The sequence below is a fragment of the Carlito syrichta genome, unplaced genomic scaffold, assembly GCF_000164805.1.
Source record: "Carlito syrichta isolate Samal-C Ts95f unplaced genomic scaffold, Tarsius_syrichta-2.0.1 Scaffold100632, whole genome shotgun sequence".
In the NCBI taxonomy this organism is placed as follows: Eukaryota; Metazoa; Chordata; class Mammalia; order Primates; family Tarsiidae; genus Carlito; species Carlito syrichta.
The window spans coordinates 150574-168344 of NW_007044728.1; the positions used below are offsets into that span (position 1 = coordinate 150574).

At 43.2% G+C, this 17771-nt stretch overlaps 2 protein-coding genes across 7 annotated transcripts in view; one reads left to right on the forward strand and one right to left on the reverse strand.

Annotated features, from left to right (window-relative positions):
- Positions 1-2883, forward strand: part of TXNL4A (thioredoxin like 4A) — a 16521-nt gene extending 13638 nt beyond the window's left edge. For 2 of the 4 annotated variants that reach the window (XM_021715396.1, XM_021715405.1), the window contains one exon: positions 1797-2883. In XM_021715396.1, the coding sequence (XP_021571071.1) occupies positions 1797-1968 (172 nt within the window). In that variant the 3' untranslated portion in view covers positions 1969-2883. The remainder of the gene's footprint in view (positions 1-1796) is intronic. The other 2 variants (XM_008064241.2, XM_021715399.1) reach the window with 2 other exon arrangements.
- Positions 1-15966, reverse strand: part of HSBP1L1 (heat shock factor binding protein 1 like 1) — a 17130-nt gene extending 1164 nt beyond the window's left edge. For 2 of the 3 annotated variants that reach the window (XM_008064248.2, XM_021715409.1), the window contains exons 1-4: positions 15774-15966; positions 15166-15232; positions 13375-13469; positions 5735-5776 (exon numbers count right to left, since the gene is read on the reverse strand). In XM_008064248.2, coding sequence (XP_008062439.1) covers positions 5747-5776; positions 13375-13469; positions 15166-15232; positions 15774-15899 — 318 coding nt within the window. In that variant the 5' untranslated portion in view covers positions 15900-15966 and the 3' untranslated portion in view covers positions 5735-5746. Of the gene's footprint in view, positions 1-5734; positions 5777-11504; positions 11650-13374; positions 13470-15165; positions 15233-15773 lie in introns of those variants that run through there. The other variant, XM_008064254.1, reaches the window with a different exon arrangement.
- Between the last annotated feature and the right edge of the window lie 1805 nt (positions 15967-17771).

The window sequence follows — 17771 nt, forward strand, 5'->3', positions numbered from 1 at the left end:
TCTCCTCTTGAAGGCAGCATCTTTAAGACTTTGCTTAGAAATTTTCTCAGCTAAATATCCCAAGTTATTGACTTATGAGTTCAGACTTTCACATAACTGCAGGACAGCAATGTCCTATTTACTGTGCCACCCTGTAGCAAGGGTCTCTTTCCTCCATTTCCCAGTAACAAATTCCTCCCTGCCTTCTGAGCCCATTTCTTCAAATGGGAATAGAGAGGGCCTTCTTGGGTCTCTGCCCCCACAGCATGTGACTGAGGCCAGCCTGGGCTGGAGGTGCTGTGAAGGACAAGGAGGCTGTAGGGAATAGCCTTGGGTGGTGGCAGTGGCATACTTTGTGCATTTTGGTAATTTTAGGACTAATTGTGTACTCAGGAAAAAAAGACCTTCTGTTTCTGTGAACCAGACTTCTAAGATAAGTGGTATTAATATTTAGTTAATTTACGTATTGAGCCCCTACCAGGTTTTGTGGTCTAGAGCTGGGACCTAATGTCAGATAAGATAGGGTTCCCACTTACAGAACTTCGTCTGATAGAAGAAACATCTAAGTAAATTAGCAAAGGGGGACAAGGAAATACAAGGGCAGGTCTTAGGTGAGATATAGATACTGAAGAAGTGTACCTAAACAAGACAGGGTGGCGGGGAGTCAGTGTAGAGGCAGCTGGGTGCACACTGTATTTGGGCCTGCCAGTGACATGGGAGGCAAACAACAACAGGGCAGGTGGGAGTGTGGTAGGAAGTGAGGGCCCAGACCCTGGACTCCTGGGCCAATGTGAGGATTTGGAATGTTGTTGTGGAAGTGGAGGCTTGAAGCAGAAGAGTAACATCACACCTGCCTTTTAGCTTGCTCTGGTTGAGAGTAGGCCAAACCAGAGAGCTCATGCAGAGCACTTGCCATGGAACAGGGGATGGAAGACAAATGTATGACCTTGTAGAAGTGAAACATTAAGTTAAGATCTATTCTCAACCATTACGAAGAATTCACACAAGTCCAACAAAGTAGCCCTTGTAAAGTGCGCATATATATCCATCCATAGGAGACAATCTAGCCTCTTGAAAGTTGAGTATGTAAAGAATCTTCTACTTACTTGATCATAGACACTTAAAGTGTTGTTTTCATTTCACAATTGTAGGGTTCTTAAAATATATGCTAAATGTTCATAAGAGCACTGTGAAAAACTTACACATTGCTTTTTTATAGGTAAATTAATACAACCCACCGGAAAACAATTTGTCTTTCCAAGTGACTAGGACTATGTCCTTTGACTCTCTAATTTCCCTTTAGGATATTTGTCCTAAAGAAATACGGGGCTGGGCTCGGTGGCTCAGCCTGTAATCCCGCGCTTTGGGAGCCCGCAGGTTTGAGACCCACCTGGGCAACTTGGCGAGACCTCATCTCTACAATAAATCAAAAAAACCAGCCGGGCATGGTAGCGTGCACCTGTTGTTCCAGCTACTTGGAAGGCTGAGGTAGAAGGATCGCCAGAGCCCAGCAGGTCGAGGCTGCGGTGGCCGGGAGCAGCCACTGCACTCCAGTCTGGGTGACTGAGTGAGACTCCAACTCAAAAAAAAAAAAGAAAGAAATACGGAAAAGACCTGGTGGACAATGCATTGCATTGTTTTAAAAACGTATCAAGGTTGTTTCCTGCCTTTTTCTAAATCGTGGTAATACCCTCTTGGTTGTATGTGTACTTAAATTTTGTTGACAAAAGCTTGTAACAAGGGGGAGAAACAGCATTTTTTTCATGAAATTCTTTAAAATATTTTTGTAAGGATGGGTATCCTTTTTTTCTTTGCAGGAACAAGCACATCATGATTGACTTGGGGACTGGCAACAACAACAAGATTAACTGGGCCATGGAGGACAAGCAGGAGATGGTCGACATCATAGAGACTGTGTACCGTGGGGCTCGCAAAGGTCGCGGCCTGGTGGTGTCACCCAAGGACTACTCCACCAAATACAGATACTGAGGCGCATTGTCAGCCTGTGGATGAATGTTGTGGAGCCATTTTCATGTGGCAATATTTTAAACTATTTAAAGCCTTTGAAAAAGTGCGTGAAACTCAAGGGCTGAGGATCTCTGAGATATTGATCACAGGGCCTTAACTAGCTGAAATAAACATGTGGGGAGAGGAACAGTCATAATTGTTTGATATATAGATTACTGATGTTGGTAGTCAGAGTTAATCCTTATCTTTACCCCTGGAGTGAAATTAAGGTGTTTATTCCTATGAGGCCATTGTGTTTGCCTACTTGATTCATTTGCTAGGGCTGCCATAACAAGGAACCACAAACTGGGTGATTTAACTACAGAAATGTGTTCTCTCACAGTTCTGGAGGCTGGAAGTCTGCAATCAAGGTGTGGGCAGGGCTGAATCTCTCTGGCTGTGAGGGAGGATCTGCTCCAGGTCTGTTCCCAGCTTTTTGTAGTTACTGGCAGTCTTTGGCTCCCCTTGACTTGCAGGTGCTTCATCTTGATCTCTGTTGCCTTCACATGGTGGTCTCCCTGTGTGGGTGCCTGTCTCCAAATTTCTTCTCGTAAGAACATAATGTTGGATTAGGGCCCACCTTGTTCCAGCATTACCTCATCCTAATTACTTCTGCAACAACTGTGTGTCCAAAAAGGTCTGAGGTACTGAAAGTTGGGGCTTAAATATATAAATTTTGGGATGATACAGTTCAACCCATAACAGAATCCAAAGGCTTAATCTTATCCTTGTTATAAAAACAGCACAATAAATACTGTTTGGAGCCTTCCCTTTAAGGAGTAGAAGAACTATTTCTTATTCCTCCCAAGATTGTATCTGATGTACTTAAATATATTGCATTTTCTGTAGAAACCATGATCCTTCCGTCCATATAGTTAAAAAGTTTCCTTATTACAGTCTTGGGTTTCTCTTGCCCATGTCTTATCCTAACAGTGTGGATGGTTGGTTGGGATCTTGCCTGTCACATCTTAGCACACACCCACACTCTGAAATGAAAGTGAGTGAATGCAGTGGGGGGCGGGGGGAGGGCAGGGTTGTCATCTAAGCACACTCAAGGCCTCTGTCTTGCCTGAGTCTCAGCCTCTGCTCTACTGAATGACCTTGGCAGGTTGCCTTCTCTGATCTGCTGTTTTCTGTCTGCCTTGTGCACAGATGTCTTGGCACAAGGACACAGAGAACCTGGTGGGGTAGTCGTGTTAAGTGCTCACTGCTGTGGTTAGATTGTAACTGAAAACACAGGAGTACTCATAGAAGAATGAAACAATCCGTAAACACTTACAAACAAGTGCATGCTTTTTAAATGGACTTAAAATTTGAATGCAAATCTGTGATTCAATCCTGCTAGTGTTAATTGTCCCATTTATTAAATAGGGAGTATAATACCATATCATAGTAGGGGCTAGTGAAATAATCTATGTAGCCTCAAGTACCTGGCATATAATAGATATTCAGTATTACACTCCTGACATTTTTTTCAGAGAAGGTAAAACAGATAGCCAGTGAACACATGAAGAGATACTCAACATGACTGCTAATTAAGGAAGTGCAAATCAAAACCACAAGACACCACTTCACACGCACTAGACTCAAAAGACAGATCATAAGTGTTGGCAAGGATGTGGATAAATTGGAACCCTCAAAGTTGAATTCATAATGATTTGGACTCTGCATTCCAAGTTTATCTCTTATTACACAATTACTGTCTATCTTGCCCTGAGCTAAGTGGTTTGCAAGCAATTTTCTCGGATCCTTACAACCACCTACCAGGTGATTTTGCACAGATGGAAACTAAAGCTTAAATTGCCCCAAGTTACAACCAGCAACAGAGGATATGAGTTTGAAACCTAGATCTGCAAGGCTGCCAGCCTTACTTCAACTATGGTACTATGTTGCTTTAATCAAGTGGGATAAACTGGTGGTTTCTGTTTCCCATCTTCCCATGATGGTTTTTAGGCAAAGTCCATAAATAAGTGTAGCATCCGAACCGAGGCATTAGGCCTGGGAGGTACAGAATAGGGTAAGTAATCAAGTTTTCTAGAGAAACTGGCATGTGCACACATGGAAACAGGTAAGAATATCACAGCATTATTTGGAAACAATGTTAGTCAAACAAAATAAATCACCAAAGGACTCTTGTGCAGCAACTAGTGATTGCACTAGAGCTACACATATCAACAGATGAATCAAACGCTACTGAACAGAAAAGCAAGGTGCCATTCACAGTTGTAAGACATTCAGAGTAAAGATCTGGAACGTTGACTGGGCATGGTGGCTCATGCCTATAATCCCAGCACTTTGGGAGGCTGAGATAAGAGGATTCCCTGAATCCATGGGTTCAAGACCACCCTGGGCAAATTGGTGAGACCTCATCTCTACAATAAATCAAGAAAAGTTAGCTAGGTGTGATGGCGTACCTGTAGTTCCAGCTACTTGGAAGGCTAAGGTGGAAGGATCACCTGAGCCCAGCAGGGTGACACACTGGGGTGGCCGTGAGTGTGCCACTGCACTCCAGCCTGGGCGATGGAGTGAGATGCCAACTCAGTAAAAAAAAAAAAAAAGCATCTGTTTCTAGCATTTTTTGTGGCATTTTTATATTTACCATTATAAGCCATTAAAAGAATGCCCACATCCTAGTACTGGAAATCCTAGCCAGTCAGGCAAGAGAAATAAATAAAGGGTAACCAAATCGAAAAAGAAGAAATCAGACTGTAGGCTGACAACATGATCTTATAACTAGAGAATGCTAAAGACTCCTGGACTTGATCAATGAATTCAGTAAAGTCTCAGCACACAAAATCAATACACACAAATCGGTAGCACTACTACACACAAATAGCAACCAAACTGAGAATCAAATCAATAACAATTCAATTTACAATAGTAGCCAAAAAGCTAAGATATCTAGGAATATATTTAACCGAGGAGGTGAATGATCTCTACAAGGAGAACTACAAAACACTGATGGAAGAAATTACAGAAGACATAGAACAAGTGGGAAAAACATCCCATACTCATGGATTGTAAGAATCATTGTTAAAATGACCTTATTACCCAAAGCAATCTACAGATTCAATGCAATCCCATCAAACTACCAATGTCATTCTTAGAAAATTAGAAAAAACAATCCTAAAATTCATATAGAACCAACAAAATAGAACAATAGCCAAAGTGATCCTAAACTAAAAGAACGAAGCTGGCAGCATCACATTACTTGACTTCAAATTATACAAGGCTATGGTAACCAACACAGCATGGTATGGTACAAGAGCAGACACGTGGTCTAATGGAACAGAATAGAGAATCCAGAAATAAAACCAAATACCTACAAACCAATTGATCTTTGACAGAGCAGATAAAAACACTGCGGAAAAGACACCCTATTCAACAAATGGTGCTGTAACATTGGATAGCTACAGGCAGAAAAATGAAACTTGATCCCTATCTTTTTCACCATATACAAACATTAAGATGGATTACAGACTTAAACGTCAACTTGAAAACATAAGAATCCTAGAAGAAAACCAGGGGAAAATTCTGGAAATTGGCTTAGGCAAAGAATTTATGGCTAAAACCCCAAAAGCAAATGTAAAAAATAAAAAAATAAGTGAAACTTAAACCAAAAGTTTCTGCACAGCAAAATAGATAAACAAGCCTGTAATCCTAGCACTTTGGGAGGTCAAGACCAGCCTAGGCAACATCATGAGATCTCATCTCTACAAAAAAATTAGCCAGGTGTGGTAGAACATACCTGTAATCCCAGCTATCCAGCAGGCTGAAGCAGACGGATCACCTGAAACCAGAAGGTTGAGGCTGTGGTGAGCCATGATCATGTCACAGCTCTCCAGCCTGAGCCACAGAATGAGACCCTGACTCCAAAAAAAAGGAAAAAGAAATAGGATTCCCTGGACAACTTGGTGAGAACTTGTCTCTACAACAAATCAAAAATCAGCCGAGTGTGGTGGCATGTGCCCATTGTTCCAGCTACTTGGAAGGATCACCTGAGCCCAGCAGGTTGAGGCTGTGGTGGCCATGAGCCTGCCACTGCACTCCAACCTGGTGACAGAGTGAGACTCCGACTCGGAAATCATCATCATCATCATCAACAGAGTGAATAGGCAACCTACAAAATGAAAGATATTCGCCAACTATAGATAGACAAAGGACTAATCCAGAATCTACAAACATGTCAAACTAACCAATAAAAAAGCAAATAGGGGCAACCCGCTTGGGTCACCTCCCACTGTGGGAGATTTTCCATCCTCTTAATAAATCTGCTTTTTCAAAAAAAAGAAAAGAAAGAAAAAAGCAATTAGATCTACTATTTGATCCAGCAATCCCACTATGCTAGTACACTTTCTTCCTCTGGCCTTCAGTTCTCTACAACAAAAAGCATCTTACAAAACAGTACAGGGGAGGCTGGGTGTTGTGGCTCACGCCTATAATCCCAGAGGAAAAGAAGTCGTTACACAAAAAAAGACACCTGAACTTACGTTTGTTGTGGCACAATTCACTATTGCAAAGATGTGGAATCAACCTAAATGTCCATCAACGGATCAGTGGATAATGAAAATGTGGTATACAAGGGGGATCCCAAAAAACCCAGAATTTATTAAAAGTTGTGTATTTATTCTTACACCTTCAGACACCTTCAAAGTATTCTCCATTTGATGCAATACGGCTATGGATACGCTTTTTCCTCTGCTCAAAACAGTTTTTGAATTTCTCAATTTGGATGCCTTTTAGTGCTTCTGCTGTTTTTTTGTTTCTCCTCTTCCACATTAGCAAAACGTTTTCCTTTGAGGGCTTTTTTTAATCCAGGGAAACAAAAAAGCCACTCAGGGTGAGATGGGGTGATAGGGAAGGTGGGGTACCACCTTTTTTTGGTCAAAAACTGCTGAACATTCCGTGTGGTGTGGGCAGGTGCACTTGCAAGTCACTCATCATGAAATGGGCAGAAACACTGAAAGAATCTCAATTCACTGAAGCCAAATGCAGCCTCTCACAACAACTCTAGCTGGTACACTGAGGCTGTTCCTAGAACACTTACCTAATGAGGGAAGCCTGTACTGCAAGGGGCCTGCCCTCCAAAAAATAATTCCTTTTTGGGGGGCATATATTATATACATACATACATACATACCATGGACTACTATTCAGTCATAAAAAAAGAATGAATATGTTTTGCAGCAACTTGGGTGGAATTGGAGAACATCATCCTAAGTCAACTAATGCAGTAATGGAAAACAAACACTGCATGTTCTCACTTATAAATGGGAGCTAAACAATGGACACTGGAGACTCAGAAGGGGGAGGGGAGAAAGGGTGGAGGGATAAAATTTTATCACCTATCAGGTACAGTGTGCACAGGTGGAGGTACTGGGTATACTTAAAGCCCAGACTTCGGTGCCACTGTATAATGCACCCACATAACCAAAAACTATTTGTACTCCCTAAAGTTATTGAAATAAATAATTGATTTTTTAAAAAAGAATGCCTACATTGTCCTGATGAGATTTGAACTGCCTCAGGCAGCCTAAGGTGCTCTGCTAAGGATGCATCCAGGTACTGTGTCAGTATACTTTCTTCCTCTGGCCTTTAGTTCTTCTCCACAACAAAAAGCATCTTATAAAACAGTACAGGGGAGGCTGGGCATGGTGGTTCACACCTATAATCCCAGCACTTGGGGAGGCCGAGGTGAGAGGATTGCCTGAGCCCATGGGTTCGAGACCAGCCTGGACAACTTGGTGAGACCTCATCTTACAATAAATCAAAAAATTAGCCTGGCATGGTGGCATGTGCCTGTGGTTCCAGCTACTTGGAAGGCTAAGGCGGAAGGATCGTCTGAGCCCAGCAGGTCGAGGCTGCAGTGGCCAGAAGCATGCCACTGCCCTCCAAGCTGGGTGATAGAGAGTGAGACTCAAACTCAAAAAAAATCCCCCCAAAAAACAGAAAACAGTACAAGGTATTTTGAAACTTGAAATGCATTAATTCCAAACAATCTTTGAGTTGTTCCTGGGCTGCAAGGATCGTGCCCAGCACTGGGCACACGAAGAACAAAACAAACATAGTGCTGCCCCACAAGGCAGATGAAGATCATGGATGCGTGGATGACAGCTGTGATGCCCAACAAGAGAGGTGCGTGACAGCATGGCGTGCAGCCAGCCCAGAGGAGCTCAGGGACGTGTCCTGAGGAAACTTCTCAGGCTGAAGATGTAAAAGGGGGTGACTAGGGACTGTGGGGGAAATGACTTGCCAGAAGGGGACCTACTCCTCTGGTGGGAGGCAGCTGGGCCTTTCTGAGACCTGGGGACCTTCCTGTGGTCAGGGTTATAAGTAACCTGGTTTGCATTTTAAATAATTATACTCCAATAAAAAAGGTAGCTTTAATTTAAAATTTGGTAAATTTCAGAAAATTGTACCCAGACATTTACCCTTTATGTAAGCTTTATATTTTCATAACTTTGTGTTAAATGAGTTTTAAATAATAGATACAAATATTGCATTTGATATTGAATTAACTCTTTTATTTAAGTATTCTGTGAACAAACTGCTTTCTATTAAATTTTGTATTAATCTACATTAGGGACATACATCTTAAATAATAAATATTAAAACAAGAGTGATTGGCCCTGTACAAATTTATCTATTTCCCTCCTTTCCTTTTGAAAACTCTCAGATGCCTATTTATTTATTTTAAAGACAGGGTCTCTAAATTAGCCCAGCTAATTTTTATTTTTATTTGTAGAGACAGGGTCTTGCTTTGTTCCTCAGGTTGGTCTCAAACACCTGGCTTCAAGAGAGTCTCCCACCTCAGCCTCTCAAAGTGCTGGGATTACAGGCATGAGCTACCGCGCCTAGCCTCAGATGCCTTTTAAATATATAGAACAGAGTGTTGGAAAATAGCAATCATTTATAAAAAATTGAGAAGATACTCAAGCACATACTGATATTATATAATAACAACTGATTTCCTTATGGGTAGGTCTGTGGTTTGAGTGAATATTTGAGATGTTAAATGCCAATCTATATAAAAAGGGGTAAGCTTAGAACTTCATTTAAAAAGAAGTTAGTATATTTTTGACAGTCTCAGTTTTAAATTTAGCTAACTAATGGAAGCTTTCTTTTCTACTTAATTTCTTTAAAATACTGGGTTTAAGCCGGGCTCGGTGGCTCAGCCTGTAATCCCACACCTTGGGAGACTGAGGTGAGTGGATTGCCTGAGCCTGCGGGCTCGAGACCCGCCTGGGCAACTTGGCAAGACCTCATCTCTACAATAAAAAAAAAAAAAAAAAAAGCCGGGTTCGGTGGCTCAGCCTGTAATCCCAGCACTTTGGGAGGCTGAGGTGAGTGGATTGCCTGAGCCCGCGGGTTCGAGACCCACCTGGGCAACTTGGTGAGACCTCATCTCTACAATAAAATCAAAAATTAGCTGGGCGTGGTAGCGCGCGCCTGTAGTTTCAGCTACTTGGAAGGCTGAGGCGGAAGAATCGCCGGAGCCCAGCAGGTCGAGGCTGCGGTGGCCAGGAGCAGCCACTGCACTCCAGTCTGGGCGACAGAGTGAGACTCCAACTCAAAAAAAAAAAAAATTAGCCTGGTGTGGTAGCGCGCACCTGTAATTCCAGCTACTTGGAAGGCTGAGGCGGAAGAATTACTGGAGCCCAGCAGGTTGAGGCTGCAGTGGCCGGGAGTGGCCACTGTACTCCAGTCTGGGTGACAGAGTGAGACTCCAATTCAAAAAAAAAAAAAATCAGATAAAATAAAATTAAATACTGGATTTATAAACTGCTTTATGTTACTGATGAGGATTCAACCTGTTTGGGTTACTTCAACTAAAATATCTACTATAATTTTTCACAGAATCAAATCAACTATCTTGATATTCAACTACCAAGAATATTGAATTTAAATGAGGCATTTTTAAAGATTTGCATTGGTCATACACAGTGGCTCATGTCTGTAATCCCAGCACTTTTGGGAGGCTGAGACAGGAGGATCACTTGAGGTCCAGAGTTCAAGACCAGCCTGGGCAACATAGTGAAACACCATCTCTACAAAAAATAATAAAATTAGCTGAACGCAATGTATGCACCTGTGGTCTGAGCTACTTGGGAGACTGAGTCAAGAGGATTGCTTGAACCCAGGAGTTTGAGGCTGCAATGAGCTATGATTGCATCACTGCATTCCAGCCTGGGTGACAGGAGTGAGACTCCATCCCTAAATAAACAAATAGCATTTAAAAAGACAGGCCCAGCTGGATGTGGTAGCTCAGGCCTGTAATCCCTGCACTTTCGAAGACAGAAGTGAGAAGATTACCTGAGCTCAGGGGCTCAAGACCAGCCTGAGCAACATGGCGAGACCTCATCTCTACAATAAATCCCAAAATCAGCCAGGCATGATGGTGCATACCTGCAGTTCTAGCTACTTGGAAGGCTGAGGTGGAAAAATTGCCTGTGCCCAGCAAGTTGGGGCTGCTATAGCAGTGAGCATGCCACTGCACTCCAGCCTGGGCAATAGAGTGAGACTCCAACTCAGAAAAATAAAAAAATAAAAAATAAAATAAAAAGACAGGCCCTATTGTTGAGAGTATCCAAGATGCTCCCTTTCTGAATTTGGCTAAATGCACTTGCCCTTCAATCACACTTCTGACCTAAGGAAATGTGCAGATAATTCATCAATGATTGCTCATTACACATCATTTATAATAGCATGAAAGTGAGAAGTAACCTCAGTGTCCAAGAGAATAGTTAATACTTAATTGTAAATATATTACATGTAAACTGTAAATATATTACAGCCATGTGATGGACTACTAGGCAGCCATAGCAAAAATATGTGTGAAATTTTCTTGTAGGAAAAATATGACATGCAAGGAAATCAGGATATTAGATTATAGGCAATATGATCAACTATGTAAGACTATGCATAGAAAAAATGCTAACAGTGGCTAATTGGCAGTAAAATTCTGGGTGATTTTAAGTTTTGTATGAAGAACATGATTTATAATACAAGAGAATAATAATTTTTTAAAATGAGAGTCTATAACTGACCTCTCCCCCACTACCACCTTTTTTTGGGGGTCAGGTCCCACTCTGTCACCAGGCTGGAATGCAGTGGTACGATCATGGCTCACTGCAGCCTCTACCTCCTGGGCTTAGGTGATTCTCCTGCCTCAGCCTCCTGGGTAGCTGGGACTACAGGCATGCGCCAGCACACCCAGCTGATTTTTAAAATTTTTTATAGAGATGGAGTCTTAATATGTTGCCCAGTCTGGTCTTGAACTCCTGGGCTCAAGCAATCCTCCTGCTTTGGCCTCCCAAAGTGCTGGAACAGGTGTTAGCCACCATGCCTGGTCTATGATCTTTTAAAAAAGATCTATACAAAATTTTAATTTGGAAAAAAAATTTGAACTAATACAGCTTATGTCTTTCTTCTATGATGTATAAATATTAGATATGCATTGAAAAATATTCCACTATTATTCACAACCATCTTTAGTAAGTGGTTAATCACCTCTTGAATTATATTTTAGTACTTTATTTTACTAAAATAAATTTTAAAATTAAATACTGAATATCAGAGTTCATGTTACATAAATTGTTACTAAAAAGCATGGTTTTCATTTTATCCCAGTTTCAAAAGACTTGTTTAATAACATCTTCAGGTCTGTAAGAAAAAAATTTTGAAAAAGGTTGATTTATGTATTATTAATGTACAATTAAATCAATTTAAATCAACTCAAATCCAAAGTTTTCAAGAAAGTACCTCAATTTCTTATAATTACTCAACATTTTTGTATAGAAAAAATTCGGTACACAGAAAAACATAAATGTAAAATGATTTTCCTTTTAGTCAAATGAGAGCCCATGTTGATTCAAAATTCACAATGAATAAGCAACATGACCTCTTCAAACAACAAAACATAACTGCTGTAAAATATTCCATTACCATGACCAACCACTAGAAGTATTCAGGGAAACATGCTTTTCCAACAATACACAGTCTGTCCGCATGTTAGCTAAATGCAGGAAAAGGATTACAGATACTGTCATTTAATGGGGCGGCTGATACAATGCCAAATCTATCAGGATGTAGAAGTTTTAAACATTTTGGGGTCACGGAGTCTCCTCCCCAACAGGAGCACATTTAGGGGATTGCAGAACCCCCTGAAATCCACAGCATAAATCCTATGTTAAGAACCCTGACAGCCAACCAACACAGGTTGATCCATACAGATTTAAACTTACACAGGTGCTTCTTTAATTTAAAGGGATTACCAGCTTTTAAATACAATTTTAGATATTGGACCTTCTCTCCTGCTGCTTCTAATGGCTATATGCACATCAAAAAAACTTAAACATTAACGGATACCCAATAGTTAGTGGGTTTTAAAAATCTAATCTACAACAGCCAGCTGAAGACTGGGCAGTTTAGTTACTGGAACACTACACTGCGCCTGGCTCTGTGCTAACCTCTTGGCTTGGTGTCCCATAGAGGTCAGGCCTACATGGTGCTGCCCTTAGGGTCTAAGATCTCAAGTGATAGGCAGCCTAGCCTCAGAGACTTATAGTTGGAGGGTGGAGGGCTTGAAGGCCAAGGGGCTTCTGGGCAGGTGGGACCTGTCTGATAGAACCTTAACAGGTAATGCTCTAGTCTTCATCAGTGTTTTAGAGCTCCTCCCACCAGTGTTTTGCAGCTCCTGTATAGCAGGACACAGGGTGAATGATCTTATTTACCAGGATACCAGATTTAGAGATTAATAAGTCACTGACAAGTAAACTAGCTTTGCTTTAGCAGGATAATTTGGGATAACAACTGTCAGTAAACAAAGGCATCTGAATGTTTCAATTTGATATGTTCATACATAAATTCAGAATATTGTCATAAAAATGTGCACAAACATTTTCATAAAAGTTATGTATCTCCATAAGTGTCACATGGGCATAAAAGCAGTTTGAGACCTGAAACTAAACATTTATTTGCATCTTCAAGACTAAGTGTTAAATCAGGGCTTAATGTACATAAAGCAACTTTAAATGGTTACATGAATATATAATTTCAAACAGAAACTAGTAGTTATAATTTCCTGCCTCAAATTCATCTGATTTGTGTTTTGATGGAATAGGGGTGAAAAGTACTCTAATAGTATACAATATTTAGATAAGAGAGCTTTTCATTTAAAATTTGTACTTTTAAAGGAATTTTATGAGAGTATTTTAATAGGTCTATTTGAAAAAGAGCATTCAGAAATATCTTTTATTATTCCTAGAGATTTTCATGTAGCACAGAGAACAGTAATTCCCACAGGGAGCAAATATGGGATTGTATTTTTCAAGACAAAACAATCCAAAAATATTCAGAAGGTGAACAGTTTTCTGAAAATGACCTTACCGTTTGTTCTTTCATAGAAGTTTCAATCCCTGCTTGCACCATTAAGTCATTTACATTCTTCTGCAATTCCTCAATGCGATGCCCCATTTCTTCCAGTACAATGTTAAGGAAAACTGCACGTGTAGAACTGGAATAGAGTAGCTAGCTAAAAATGCCCTCAAAGACCCTGCTTCAGACTGCACCTACATGCCAAAGGTACTCATAAAAATGCCATGCCAGATGCAACTGTTAAAATGAGGGATCAAAGACAGTCTTGATGTCATTGCAAATTAGTTATTTACCTGAGTTTTTCTCACTGTGTACGTTTTTTTTTTTCAGTCTGTCACCCAAGTTGGAATGCAGTAGCATGCTCCCGGCCACCGCAGCCTTAACCTGCTGGATTCAGGTAATCTTTCCGCTCTAGCCTTCCTAAAGTAGCTGGAACCATAGACATGTGCCACCGAACTCAGCTAATTTTCTGATTTATTGTAGAGATGAGGTCTCGCCAAGTTGCCCAGGCTGGTATCGAACTCCTCGGCTCAGGCAGTGCTCTCTCCTTCGCCTCACAAAGTGCTGGGATTATAGTTGTGAGCCACCATGCCTGGCCTTCTCACCATGTACCTTTAACCTTTAAACTGTGAGCTCATTTTGAAAACCTGGCTCTCCTTGGTTGGACATGGATATGAGGCTGTCTATGTTTAAGCCAACTCTGAATATGTAAATATAATGGACATTAACTCTTTATAAACTCTTTTTTAAAGCTGAGGGTCTTGCTATGTTGCTCAGACTGGCCTCAAACCCCCTAGGCTCAAGTGATCCTCCCACCACCCAAATAGCTAGGACCACAGGTGCACGCCACTGCCTGGCTGAAATTAGTTTTGTTTTGTTTTGTTTTTGAGTTGGAGTCTCACTCTGTCACCCAAGCTGGAGTGCACTGGCACGCTCACAACCACTGTAGCCACGATCTCAGGCAATCCTTCCGCTTCAGCCTTCCAAGTAGCTGGAACTACAGACGCATGCCACTATGCCTGGCTAGTTTTTTGTGTGATTTATTGTAGAGACGTGGTCTCACCAAGCTGCCCAGGCTGGTTTCAAACCACCCCCGGGCTCAGGCAATCTCTCACCTCGGCCTCCCAAAGTGCTGGGATTACAGGCTGAAATTAGCTCTTTTTAAAACCAGTCTTCCTATGGTTAATTTTATGTTTGAAAATCGTTTTTGTTCTCAAAATTTTTTGATTTTGTAACCCATTTACAAAATCAAAAGTTGCAAGCACAAAGTTTTTAAGGAATACACTTTAATTGTATAGACTGAACTCAAATTGGGCAAATTCTAGGGTAGATGTTACCTGTATATGGATTGGCTCAAACTACAAACATTCTATCCTAATTCTGTTTGATTTCGTGTTTCTAAGACAAAACAGTGAGTTGCTGAAGTTAAACAAAATGAAACAAAGACAGGGGGAGCTGTATCTAGCATCCTGTGTTGGGGACTGTCAGCATTGCATCCTGAGGTTTCTGGTTGCCTGTGAGAGTCCAGTGAGGGTGATGTAAGGGCCATAGGTGGTATTGTACATTTGTGTCCCTTGTACTTTATACTTATTTATACACAATGTCCTGTGATCCCTCAAGCAGGAAGTAAAACCTTCTGCCCGGGTGAGTAAGGATTAATATACCATGAGGCCACATGAAAGCCCAAATGTAAATACTGGGAAATCCTAGGCAAGTAATTACCTCCTAATAGACAAAAATATATCCCATATAATGTAAGAGCCCAAAAGCATTGCAGTATTTGTTAAAGATAGGAAAGGATATTTCTGAGGTTTAATGTTACAGTCAGAGCTTGAAAATGTTCTTGAAGTTCCTGAAATAGATCTTCCGCCTGAAAAAAATGAACCACAAGGCACTGAATACAATATTTACCATTGGTGGGAGACATTTCACATATAATGGACTGGACCCGTCCGTAAATGGTTCGTTGCCTTTTGACAAGGGATACCAAAGGCCTTAGATTCAGAGGGAAAGGAAAAATCTTCAACAAGCAGTGCGGGAGCCGCGAGAGCCAACTGCAAACTGAACCGGGTAGCACCAGTATCGCTCATGCCCACACCGGATCCCAGGCCCCGGGACCACCGGGAAGCTCTTTCGGAGCGGGGTATGGGAGGACGACGAAGGGGGAAGGAGGACGGAGGGGGAAGGAGGACGGAGGGGGAAGGAGGACGGAGGGGGAAGGAGGACGGAGGGGGAAGGAGGACCGAGGGGGAAGGAGGGAGGCGGCGGAGAGGGATACAGGACGGAGGGGTCACGGGATGGAGGAGGGAGAGACGGGGGTGGGAGGCAGAGACGGAGGAGGGAGATGGAGGCGGAGGGGCACCAGATGGAGGAAGGTGAGGCAGGGGACAGGGGAGAGAGGGGGCATTCACCGCGTCTCGCAGCGCGCGCCCGCCGGGGGCTTCCGGGTCCCGCGCGTCCATGTGAGCCCCGGGCGGGGCGTCAAGTGGGTCTGGTGTGTCCCTTGGGCCGCGAGGACCCGACGTGCTGGCCGGCATCCACGCGGACCTGGAGCGAGGTCCCGCCAGGCAGATCCACAGTAACCGCCGCGCTAACCCCGGCGCGTATCCGACACCTGCGCAGACCCGGACGCGTGGACCCGGGGGCGGCGCCCGGAGCGGATTCCTGCGCGAGGCGCGGCTCGTTGGTCCGGAGTTGGCGTGGGGGCGCTCAGGGAGAGGATTCAGCCCACCATCATCCCTGGCCCAGGCGCTGAGACCTGGGTTTGCCGGACCTGCAGTGTTCTCGTCCCATCAGGGATGCGGAAAGTGACCGAGCTGTGTCTGGTGGGGCCACCCCAACAGCCCGGAGCCCAGCCCAGCGCCCAACCCCAGAAGCCCAGGTGGCTGAATGTGTCTGTGAATGAGAAGAGGCCACACGTGACGACACCACATCGTCGGTCACCAGGAAATGGCAAGCCCAAACCACAGGGAGATGCCGCTGCGCCTCCCCTGGGATGGCTAGAATCAAGTAAGTGCACGATCGGGGCTGAGGAATGTAGCCGCACACAGCTGGGGGGATGCACAGGCAGAAAAGTCTGGTGGATCCCCGAAAAGATAAACGTGGGGTATGACCTAGCCATTCCATCCATTGGAGTGTGCCCAGGGAACAACATGAGTTCACACTCAAGCTTGTACACCAATTTCACGGCAGCATCATTCACAGGCGTCAAAGGGTGGGAACATCCCAAATGTCCATCCACAGGTAAATAAACACAACGTGGCATATCACATGATGGAATATTCCTCAGCCATAAAAGAGGCTTAAGCAGATGAGCCTTGACGACATCATGCTTGTGGAAAGAAGCCAGACACCAAAAGCCCCATAGGATGTGCTCCCACTTGTATGAATGTCCAGAACAGGCAAGTCCATGGAAGCAGAAAGTAGATTGGTGGTTCATCCCTGTAGGCCCAGCACCTTGAGAGGTTGAGGCCCGAGGATCGCTTTAGTCCAGGAATTCAAGGCTGCAGTGAGTTATGATTGCATCACTGCACTCTAACCTGGGCAACAGAGAAAAAGTAAAAGAAAGAAGGTAGAGTAGTGATTGCTGGGGCTGGAGGGAGGACGGGGAGCAGGAGAGACTTATGGGTAAAGAATTTATTTGGGAGGGGACAGAAATGTTCTAAAATTAGACTGTGATGATGGTTGCACAACACTGTGAATATACTTAAAACCATGGAATTGCTTCTCTTAAATGGGTGGCTTTATAGTATGTGAATTATGTCTCAATAAAGCAGCTAAATGATAATATTTTAAAACATGGCCATTTTGTCAATTTCTGTTTTTCTCTGAGGTGGGCTGAGCTGGGAGCATTTTCGTAGAGGGGTGGTGTGGACACCTGGTAGAGGCATGTGGGGAGAATGTTGGCCCAGGTGGGGCTCCGGGCCCCACCCAAGGAAACTACAGCTGGGAGCAATCCTGTCTGACCACTTCTGGGAGGCATATGCAGAGGAGCCCTGGGAGGGAAGGTCATCCCGGGCAGGTTGTGCAGCTGCAGCCAGGAAGGCACAGCTGGGTCATGGGGAAGCCTGCCTGATGCAAGGGCCAGTGAGTCCAAGTCGGTGGTGTTTCTGTCAGAAACACATTTGAGTTTCAAGGCCCAGAACTCACTCCTTAAGCAAACTTGAAAAAAATGGAAACATTCAGGAGTGAAACAAGACAGAGCCGACCTGGCTTCAGCCCTTTCCAGGAATGTTCTAGTCTCTGGAGCTGGGAGGAGCTGGGCCATGGGCGGGGTTCTACATCAGCCCACAGGCACAAAACCCGTTGGACGGCTTTCCTTCCTTCTAGAAAGTTCTAGAAACTCCACCCTTCCTTTACTCTAAAAGCACTGAGCATGGATGCTTCACTTCAGGGACAGCCCAGTATTG